The sequence below is a fragment of the Zingiber officinale genome, chromosome 6A (genome assembly GCF_018446385.1).
Source record: "Zingiber officinale cultivar Zhangliang chromosome 6A, Zo_v1.1, whole genome shotgun sequence".
NCBI lineage: Eukaryota > Viridiplantae > Streptophyta > Magnoliopsida > Zingiberales > Zingiberaceae > Zingiber > Zingiber officinale.
The window spans coordinates 137,290,394-137,301,714 of NC_055997.1; the positions used below are offsets into that span (position 1 = coordinate 137,290,394).

The window sequence follows — 11,321 nt, forward strand, 5'->3', positions numbered from 1 at the left end:
TCGACTGGGCTTTTGCTTAGCGTTCGAAGCTTCCGGACTTCCCGGCTGGTCCAGTCTTTCACCTGGTTCGCGACACCAGGACTTTTCACCTAGGGTTACCCCCCCTAGGACTTTTGCCTGAAGCTCTCGACCTGCCAAAACTTTTCGCATTGGGTTACCACCCCCTATGACCTAGGGTTACCACCCCCTATGGTTTTCCCCCTGCCTAACCGCAGCTAGAACTTTCCTGAAACACTCAATTAAGTGCATTAGATCACACAACAGCTTAACTTTGAATTCCTTTGCCATTATCAAAACAACGGTCGATCGTCGGATGATTCCCGCACCAACAATTAATTAGTACATCGTAATCATTTTTTTCAACTAATTCCGGTTCAATGTGGATACCATAGAATCTACTAAAAATTGTTCTACTATTTTATTACAAAGAGTTATTTTAACATGTTTCGTAGATGAAAATACTCGTTCTGTTATTATTGCGGAAATATGATTAAAACGAAGTGAACCTACTAATTAAATAAATATATTAGATTAAATATATAAGTAAACAATATAGTTATAATGTATAAATTATAACAAATGAGAAAAATAAAATCATTTGTCAATAAAATTATAGGTTCTTGGCTTGTTTATTTCAATAAATTTTGGACATAATTTAGAAATAGTTGATAAAATTTGATATCTTTAATAGCTAGTAATATCAAATTTATAGTGATCAAATTACATTCTCAATAAATAACGAAAAGATTAATGATACTAGTCTTATATTTTTTTTATTTACAATACAAGGCAAGGTCCATATAGTAGTCAACACAATCCATCTTACCTGGTATCTAAGAAGTGTTAGGTCATTATTCTAACCTTCGTCCATAGATTTCATAAAACTTCAATTAGAAAATATAAAATTCAAGCAATATAGACAATTGACTTTCGGTCAAGCCAAGGGTACACAAATCAAGAACTTTGAGAGTTAAAGTATCAAGAATTATGAGTAAACCGGCTAAATTGAGTAGTTGACCATTATAACTTTCTAGAGGATAAAAAAATAGATTCGACATCATATTAATATATGCTAAATAAAATACGAGATATAATCTATATTTGTATACCTAGACTTATGTCGCTCATTATCTAGAAGACTATGGGCTAATGGTCATTCATGAAGCAGTTACTTATCGCCTAATGAGGCAATGTCTACCTCACAAGTGGCCATCGCTCCTTGCCTTGACGACCACCTCAAGAGCGATCGATGATGGAAATTTTTTTTATTGGTGAACAAGAAATAAAAAAAAATAGGCTAATGAATTACTTGCTTACTGAGAAGAGAAAAGGACACATACTACTAACGAGTTTAGAATAAAAAAAAACAAAACAAGTTAGAATTAATATATTTATTAACTCATAAATATAATGTCATTTATAAAATTTGTCAATCTAATTTGATATTTTAATTTTAAAATTATTTATTTTAATTTGATATTTTAAAATTTATCTACACACATGAAGTGAATTTGCCTATGATGGGACTAAAGAAACAAAGTTATTATTTTATTTTTTTAATTAAAAAAGATAGGGCTAGACTCCACCCTAGTTCAAAGAGAGCTCCGCCCCTATAGCAAAGATGATAACATTCATCTCAAGTAATTTATTGTCGTTAGCTCCCCGGTTAAATATAGATAGATAAATTAAGAGGACTTCGTCTAGCAATAGTAAATATGTAAGGAATAAGATAACCTATGGTATTTTTGCACTAGTTGGGAATCAATTTCAAATTTTTGTAGGACAATACCCGTAACTATCTTGGTCGAGATCGAGATGGAAGTTGCGGATTTTAAATTGTATAAGAGATATTCAAGAAAGAAAAAAAAAGGAAAAGGTTACTGAGAGTTGAAAATAGTGATGGCGAGAAAGGTGAAGGAAGTTTAGGATTTATGTTAAATTGGAGATATTAAAGAGAGGAGAAGAAAACGAAGAAAATATGGGTTGCAAATTGCAATGATAACGTTGGAAAGGAAGAAATGATATTCGTGTTTCAAGAAAAACGTGGAGAGAGAAATCAATTGATTGATTGAAAAAGAAACAATTCAAATGAAAATAATTAAGATTTTAGAAAGGAATTAAACAATAAGATAAGAAAGGGAAGAAAAAGAAAAGGAAACCAGAAATGGATTTAAGGGAAAATTATTAAAAAAATAAAAAGAAAGAAGAGTTATTATATCTGTACTAATTGGAGAGTATTGAAAAGAAAAAAATATAAATAAATAAAATGTTACTTAATTTGTCAAAATCGGAGAGTTATTACAATTGATTTATTCTTTACTATAGACGGAATGCGTTGCTGTGCTAAACGTTTATCTATTTATATATAATAAATATAAATCTACGCCGCTTATTAATCGACGGCTCAAATTAATTTCTTTCCACACTGCTACGATCCGATGGTTACAAAGAGACCTTCACAGAGAAGCACCGAAAATGCCTCTTATTCCGTTCACACCGCGTTATTTTGTCTGTATAAATAAAGATAGCAACTGCAAGGTCCTCTGAGGTTCTCTTAATCCTCCTCCAAGCTCCCGTCTCGCTCCGATCGCCTGCTTGTCTTCCGATATGGCTCCTTCTGAACCTTCCGGATCCATCCATGACTTCACCGTCAAGGTATGTGCGTGCAGAAAATTTTTTATTTTGTTCACCATCATATGGATCATTATAACTGCGATTTTGGTACCTTGGTTCCTATGTATCTATATTGTTTTAGATTGTGCTGTTTGTATTTGTGCAAATTCGTTGTTTTTTTAATGAATTTAGAGTGTAGATGTAGTTGGCGCTTTAGGATTTTGATGTCCGATATTTAGGATATATAGGTTTGTAACTTGAGATAGTTTTGGATGGTCATCAGTTACCGATATGTAGATCTTCTAAGACTGTTTGCTTTTCAAGAGTAATTGTGCAGCTCGTGAAATATATTATAATTTATGAACAGGTCCTATTAGTTTCCATGTTCTGGATTTGTATGTTCCTGTTGCAAGGTGTTAGACACTGTCAAAAATTTTGTGATGATACATTATTGCTTCATCTGTTAATTAATTTGGAGCTTTTGTCGAACCATTCTCTTCTTTTTGAATAAGCAGTATTCAGATGATTTTCAGTCCATCCAATTTTTAGTCCTATCTTCTCATTTCTCGTTGGTTTGAAATGTGGAAAGCTCATAATTTTTGCTAATTGAGGTCAAACGACATCTGTATATTCTTTTTCTTCGATTAGGATCAGATGACATCTTCATAATTCTTTTCTTCAATTGTAAGCTCTCCCTAGAAACTCTTCTTCTTGGGATATTTTTCTTTCTTTGGGGTTTTTTTTTTAACTATAATGAAATTATATCTTTCTATACATTTTCTTCTCCATATAGCCGACCCCACCTAGTGGGATAAGACCTGGTTGTTATGGTTGTTGGTTGTTGTTGTATACATTTTCTTCAATTAAGGTCAAATGACATCTTCCTATTTGTTTCCTTCAAATTTAATCTTTAGATGGAAACACTACTTATTTTGTTTTCTTGGAGTTTTTTTATCAACTATACAAAGTTATATTTCGCCATCCTTTTGAATGAGTTCATCATAAAACATCAGCATGTGTTTTATTGCTCCCAATATAGGATGCCAAAGGAAATGATGTTGATCTTAGCATTTACAAAGGGAAGGTTTTGTTGATTGTCAATGTCGCATCTCAGTGGTATTGTAGCTTAATTAAATTTTCCATTATCCTTGCACTAATTGTAATACGTTATTCGATTTATGTAGACTAGTTGTATTTGTATTTCTCATTAGTTATCTAATCTTATATTTATGCTTGTGATAGTGGGTTCACTAACTCAAACTACAAGCAGTTGACTCAGCTGTATGAGAAGTACAAGGACCAAGGTATTTTCTTGCTAACTCAAATGACTTTATCTATCCTTACCTGAATTAGCTAGATACTATTTAGCAGATAATGTTGTAATGCCACTAGAATGAATTACCTATACCTTGACTAATTCCTTTAAGACTAAGTGATTTTCTTATCTTTTGTGTAAAGTATTGTTCAACAATTTATGTGGCTTAATCCATGTACGAGTAAAGTGATCAATATTCAAAGCCAGCCAAAAAGAGGCTTGATCAACTTGGGTGCCTTAACCATGTATAGCTCTACCATTGACCATACACTCACTTTTTTAGGCCTATAAATGGAGACCAATAGCCACATGAATAGGGTCTCTGAGTAATTAGCAATGGTAATCTACCACACTTTAGCAAATTTTCAGGCAACAAAAAAGTCACCACTTTGAACTAACTAGATGACTGTTCCTCAGCTTGCCACAATTACATTGTACAATTCCACTTCATCCCACATATTAATTTTCCACTGCAACTCCTAATACCAAGCCAATCCCACACTTATTCACTTTGAGGAAACTACTTGCAACTTCATCAAACTTAACTCACTTCAATCTAGCTCCTAGCAGTTCAACCATGTTAAAACTAATTGCAATCCAATGTGGTGGAAATCATGTTAAACATCCTCTAGTCAACTTCCTTAACCAAGGTCAAAGATAGATCAAGGACCAGCAACCTTGCGTATGTATTATAAATTTACCCAAAACAGAATGAAGTTTCCAAGGAAATAAAAAACTCTCTCTTTCTCTAGCATCTTATCCAAAGACTCTTTCTTTCTCTGGCATCTTGCTATATTTCAGACTACCAATGAAGCGTATCCACTCTGGATTATAAAAAATGGTTCATCTCATGCCATCACTTCATCAGTGACACTGAGTGTACCTTAACAAGTCATGCAGATTGCAGAATTAATCTTAAACATTGAGCTGTGTTTTTGAGATTAAAATAGATCACTTTAGATTGCCTCCCAAATCTCTTGAATAGTTTGCAGAAGAGGTTGGGCACTCAATCTTTAGTTCCATTTAGTTTATCAGCTAGTCATGCCATAGCAACGGCATTGTTTTCTTCCCATGTTGGTAATGATGCATCAAAAGATGGAGTTGGGCATGTTCCAAAGCAATAGCCATACTCCCATTTGCCTTTGATTACATGAATAACAAATGGAAACCTTTGAAGTTTCTCTCGTTCAGTTTGTGTTGAGTAATTAGCAAAGAGTACTTGTTAAAAGATAGAGAAGGTGGGGAATCAGGTAGGAGGTTTTCTGGATTGATGGAGGTACAGGTAGATTTGACCATTGTTTTTTGGTTATGCATTACTAGATTTTATTGAGCTCTGATACCATACAACAGGATAAAACTTGAAAAATATTTTTTTTCCATCTATACAATCATTCTGAAAGGAATAAATAAAAGGTGATTGTCCCAAAATAAGAATTTTTTTTTTTCTAAACTAGAGACAAATCCCATAATTAGGGGAGAAAACAATAGGAAGCACTTAATTTCTAGAAGCATCAACAAATTCAATCCTCTAAATTACATCCCTTCAGCCAATCCTCCAACAATTCACACTTTTTAAATTAGGCAGAATCCATGGCTGCGACATTGTTATAGATTGGAATGTTTCTCATTTCTTGGAACTGCAACAATGAGAGGAGAATCTAATGATAAAGTTGTAAGAGCTCAGGTCATTCAATGTTGGTGTACACAAGTAGATCATGCTTTGTCTTCTATGCTAATCCTAGTTGAGGTTTCTACCTGTTAATCAAGGTGAGAGGTTAACGACATCAGTGGGGAGATTAATGATTTTTATAGAATTCAAGATTGGGTGAAGGTTGATCTGCATAGCATTAATGACTACCGAAGTGGGTATTTCCAGCCTCCGTGAGACCTTGGCAAGGACAACTTTCAGATTGTGAATTGTCCAAGATTTTATATGGGCTTAGAGAGTTAGTTTGGGTACCATTGCATATGCATATATCTTGTTTGAGGCCTGAACAAAGGGTGTGTTATTAAGCTTTCTAGTGTTCCTTCAGTCCCTTGGGACAAAACCAGCTTCGACAATAACATTGTGCTTTATCTAAAATTAGCTTTAATGATCCTTCTGATGGGGAGATTAAGGTTGAGGTGAATATGCGGAGGCTCAGATTGTTGACATTGACCCATAGTTGGGCGATTATCTGATGTACAATGAGGTGTTAAAGATGTAACAGTGCATTTGAGATGGAAAATGCCATGGGGATACCATAGAATAGTTTAGTTCACTAATCCAGCATCTAGTTTAGTGTAATCCTAGCCTAACTGCCGACTCTAGTTATAATTATCTACTTTTGGGATATTGGATTAACATAGCTGACTAGCCAAGTGGGTATTGATGTATATGCTAGATTGGGCGGTGTATTGTTTGGCCCTGAAAATTTCCATTTTTCATTTTTCATTTTCAGAAAAATAGAATTTGCAAGTTGAAAAGAATAATAAAATTTATATTTAACGTTAACTTTATTTGACATGTGAATATAATTAGTGGTGAATAGTGTGATAAATGTTTATTATTAGTATTTTCAATTTTCAGTGACCTTATTTTTTTTCTCTGAAAACTAAAACTGAAAAATATAATTTTTCACAAACCAATGTCTAATATTAGAAAGTAGAGAAGCAAACAAAAAAAGTTTCATTGGGTAGTTCATTTCTCCAAACTTCTAACTGCCTTGATTGCTTGCGTGGAACAGGACTAGAGATTTTGGCTTTCCCATGCAATCAATTTTATGGACAAGAACCAGGAAGCAATGAACAAATTGTTGAGTTTGCTTGCACTCGCTTCAAAGCTGAATTTCCTATATTTGACAAGGTTAGACCACACATAGATGTGGCATTGTAATAATTTTTCATCGCCATCGATTTCACAAGACATAAATCTTCCAAAGGACTAAGCCTATTCTGCTCGTTACCTATATATTTGGATTGTTTTGTTATGTTTGAGAGAAGAAAAAAAATGAGTCAGTGCCTAGAGGTGGTTGTAATTCTTTGCAGGTCTTTTAGTTGCATACCTTGTTAAGTGTTGTTTGTACCTGAATATTTCAATCCGTCTCAAGTTGAACTCATTTCCTACTTTAGGTTGAAGTAAATGGTGAAGGTGCTGCACCTATATACAAGTTCTTGAAGTCCAGCAAAGGTAGCTTTTTTGGGGATAGCATCAAGTGGAACTTCACAAAATTCTTGGTTAACAAGGATGGTAAAGTAATCGACCGCTACGCACCAATCACATCTCCTCTGAGCATAGAGGTAACAAAATCTCCTCGGTTCCTTCCACAAACCATTTCTGAAGACATGCTCGAAACTATTGATGATAAAAGCTACAATTCCATCTCTAACATTTTATTCTGCAACCTTCTGCAGAAGGATATCAAGAAGTTATTGGAAGTTTCCTAAATTCCATATGGATGCATCCCAATGCAAAGATCCAACTCTAGCAAGAATGGAAATTGAACGCAGTTTGAATAATGTGCCCAAGGCAGAATACATTTGCACACTGGTTTACTACGTTTGCGTCTGTGGTTGATGATCTTCTTATTACTATTCTAGATACATCCGCTGTCTCTTATAAATCATCTAAACTCCATATTGCTGTTCATTCATCTTATTTATCTTGTCAAATGACTGAAAGGCCAGGGGATTGGTAGGTTTTCAACATTAGATTTGTGTCAGTTTGTCAACCCTGCTAACTGCCATGGGCAAACCAATAATACCTAATATTTTATACTCGCACATGACCCCAGTAAGATCCTCATTGTCGGGCACCTTTGAATATAAACTTGAACAACATTTTCATACTGGTAGATGGGTCAACCATTCTAGTGAGTTAATTCACATTTGGGAGCTTATTGGAATGCAACTATTTAGAAATCATACTAGGAGTTTGGTTAATAGGCACGAAAGCATAAATCTAAAACTGAATCATGACGTCTCGGAAGGTGATTGGAAGGGTCCTTAAGCAAAAAAAAGTAGGTACTCAGAAACCCACCAAAGAACAAGAAGTCTGCCAACCACATGGAATACATTATCTATGTAAACTTGGTTCAAAACCCATAAAGCATTCTTTGGTATCATAGGCCAGATGAGAGTGAGGTTTTCTTAGCATGATAGTTCAATCCCTATGAATTTTAATAAATAATCTCTTTTTTTTTTGTTAAATGAAATCTAATTCTAAAATCTTGAATTGCCAATTGAACAGAAAAACAAAAGATACTTTACTTCTTAAAGATGGAACTATTACCTGGTATCATGACAATTTTTACAATAATATAGGAATACTTCAACTTTATTTCTTGACGAGTTCCTCAGTGTTTCATGGTCGAAGAGTGATCTAATTTTGAACGACAAGGATAATATCAATTCTTAGTCAATTGACACAAAATAGAAACAGAGGGTAGTCTTCAATGTGATTCTCTCTGTCATGTGTGTGTTACACCTCATTACTTTTGTAAAAATAATAAAACATAGATAAGGACGATGACTACCCAATAATTTGACTTCATTTCTACAATTCAGATGGAAATTCAAGTTAATCAAGCATCAATTCGAGCACCTTAAAATAGCCCCTAGTGTACAATTGAGCTCCTGATATCTCTTTCACCCATCTTATACATGACAAAGGCAGGGCATCTACCACAGCTAGCATCTTACCCTGTCGGTTTGCCTATCTTTTCTCATCAATTGAGACTCTTGATCCGTAGGAATTAATGTCTGATTCCATCTATCGCTCGTACCAAACTTGCCTCCACATTCTTGAGCCTGAGTTAGTCAATGTGTTTATTAATCTTGAGAATTATTATCATTCTGTCGATTTCTTAAATAAACTAAACTCGAAGAAACTTTAATCTGACTGAATTTTTAACTCCATCCACCAGTTCAGATCACTGGCCCGTCCGAATAAAAAAACACTGGAGCTAAGGGACGATCGAGCAGCACCGACAGCAGTGTGGAGCACACGGCGACGACGTCTCCACCTTTAATTTATCCATTTCAGTTTTACTGCCAAATCATGCAGCAGAAGAGGTGGCGTTGGATTCCGGCGAAGGCAGGCCACGGCAATCATTCGAGTGTTTGACTGGCCAACAACGTCATGTCTCCAATAATTCAGAGACCCTGCTGTCCTCCACACACTGTCCAGAGTTTACTGTCAGGAAAGGGATTTATTTAAATCCCTAATGAACAGGTAAAGTCTCAATGATTAATGATGAGAAAAGAACTGCAATGATATATAATTACCAGATAGATGCTTAATTTGTTGCCGACTTAATTGCTTTCATTCTTGGCTTAGTTTGTACATAATCTTCAAGTTTTTTTTTAATTTGTGAACTGGCACTTGTCTGTTCTAGATAATGAAACCAAAAGATCTATTGCAATGATCATTCTACTGACTGTTGATTTGTATTTCTCGACTGTAACATCTAAACCACTCTGTCGTGTCGAATTTTTATATCCACAAGCAAGCATTATAACCTCAATGATTTGAGGGAGAATTAATACAGAGAAATGATGAGTTGGAGCATGTTATCAAAGTTGCAGGCTGCTTGTCTCCTCCGGGTTCCAGCTCTGCTGCCGTTGCCATGTCCGTCTCAGATACAAGCTCACATGTCACCCAGCTCCTCCCACGTTATTTGTCCATTAGAAAAAGGATAATCAGCATTGGTGGGAGCTCCAGGCGAGCTAATTAGGCAGGCTCTTGTCTATCAGCTGATTTTTTTATTTGACATCGAATATTCAATTTACGCCGACTAATTTTAACAGGTTCGATTCTGTCTTACAGGAAATTTTCATCAGCTGGCAAAATAAATTTAAAGATATTCACAACGGACAGCTTCCAATATAATTCTTAGATCAACTCTTAGGTCAACTATCTATTAAAAAAAATTCATTCGTTAATTTACTGAAACTGGGACTCGATTTTTAAATATTTGGAAAATTGAAAAAACGTTGTCTTGAACCATTATCTCTGGAGCAATCTATGGGTAAAGATTAAATGGGCAGTTTTTAATATCATAAATTTAGTAAGTGCCTTTGGTATAGTGTCCTACCAAATTTGTTCTGTGCCTGCCCTTTAAATTCATCTAAATCTCTCATTTGTCTACCTAAGAAGATTGGTTCAACCCAAATATTTATGTTTTGTCTCGTGGTGGATGTTAAATGATTTTGTTCTGTAGTTGTTAAATGATTCTTCCTTTCCCCTAGAATAAAAGAGCAGTTGTCCTTGTGATTATGATGCAATAATAAGTAGTGGAACGGATTTTCTAAATAACAAGGGTTCAAATCTTACAGAATATATTATATCTAAGAAGTTCAATTTACTTGTGACATCAGGCCATCGGTTAGGTTCTATCTATGCTTCTTGATTTACCCGGCCATAAAATTTTTTTATAGGATCGGACTGGTCACCTTAACATTATAAACATAGGTTAAAATGTATTCGTAAAAAAGATGACTACATGACAGATCAATCAAATCTAGAAAAAGATTTGATGACTATTACATAACCTCTTAGAGTTATTTTGTAGCCAAGTAAATGAAAAAAAGAAAAAACTCAGATTCTCTACTACTAAAGTAAGCTAGTTGATCGCAATAACTAATAAGATACGATAGATGTCCTTCCGATGAAACAAGCTACTCATAAATAAGCTGTTATTTTGGTTGAAATTATTAGGGTTTTAAGATTTCAAAGGCGAACACAGCAAATGATTCATCTTTAAAACTTGAGCGATTAGTTATTTGTGATGATTTTGACCAAATTAAACCGGCTATATAGATCGAAGCTGATCAAAATTGAAAAAAAAAAACAAACAAATGCATAGAATGACTTAAGAAGCTTCAGAGAATATAACATAGAAAGCAATCTTTGAAATTTAGGCGATTTAGTTCCATGTAAAATCTTTAATCAAAAGTACTAATTATAGGTATTAAACAACAAAACTAAGGAAAAGAGATGACTTCATAAGCTCCAAAACTATTATATGATCTAAACAATGTTAAATAATTAGAATTTGATCAATCAGAATACATTTTATAAGTCATTATTAAAAATATTTTAATAATATTATCTCTATATATTAATTATATGCATGTATTACAATTCAATTATCAACTAAATTCTGACTAAATAGATTTGTATATTTAATGAAAAATTAGATAAATTTAGATTCATATAGCAATTTCAATCAAAATTATTACATAGACCAACACGGATCAAAAATTAAAATGAAAAGTATATATAGAACTATCGACGAAAACATTAATTCTAAAGAGTACAATAGAATACATGCATATTTGTGAAATTTAATTAGTATTAAGCTTTAACAAGAGTTAAGAGTTGTTCAGATTTAATCCTAGCTTGTAGATTTAT

General features: G+C 33.9%; 1 protein-coding gene across 1 annotated transcript; it reads left to right on the plus strand.

The window, feature by feature from the left end:
• The first annotated feature begins 2,507 nt into the window (after positions 1-2,507).
• LOC121998278 (probable phospholipid hydroperoxide glutathione peroxidase) lies at positions 2,508-7,565 on the plus strand. The gene is made up of 6 exons (XM_042553124.1): positions 2,508-2,655; positions 3,653-3,729; positions 3,856-3,917; positions 6,655-6,773; positions 7,040-7,207; positions 7,322-7,565. Exons 1-6 carry the CDS (start codon positions 2,608-2,610, stop codon positions 7,352-7,354), a joined length of 507 nt encoding a protein of 168 aa, XP_042409058.1. The 5' UTR covers positions 2,508-2,607; the 3' UTR covers positions 7,355-7,565.
• Positions 7,566-11,321: the final 3,756 nt, after the last annotated feature.

Coding starts and splice junctions, on each gene's coding strand:
- LOC121998278 (XM_042553124.1), top strand. CDS start 2,608: ATGGCTCCTTCTGAACCTTCCGGATCCATCCATGACTTCACCGTCAAG. Junction 3,730..3,855: donor GTCAATGTCGCATCTCAGTG/GTATTGTAGCTT, acceptor TGCTTGTGATAG/TGGGTTCACTAACTCAAACT. Junction 7,208..7,321: donor CATCTCCTCTGAGCATAGAG/GTAACAAAATCT, acceptor AACCTTCTGCAG/AAGGATATCAAGAAGTTATT.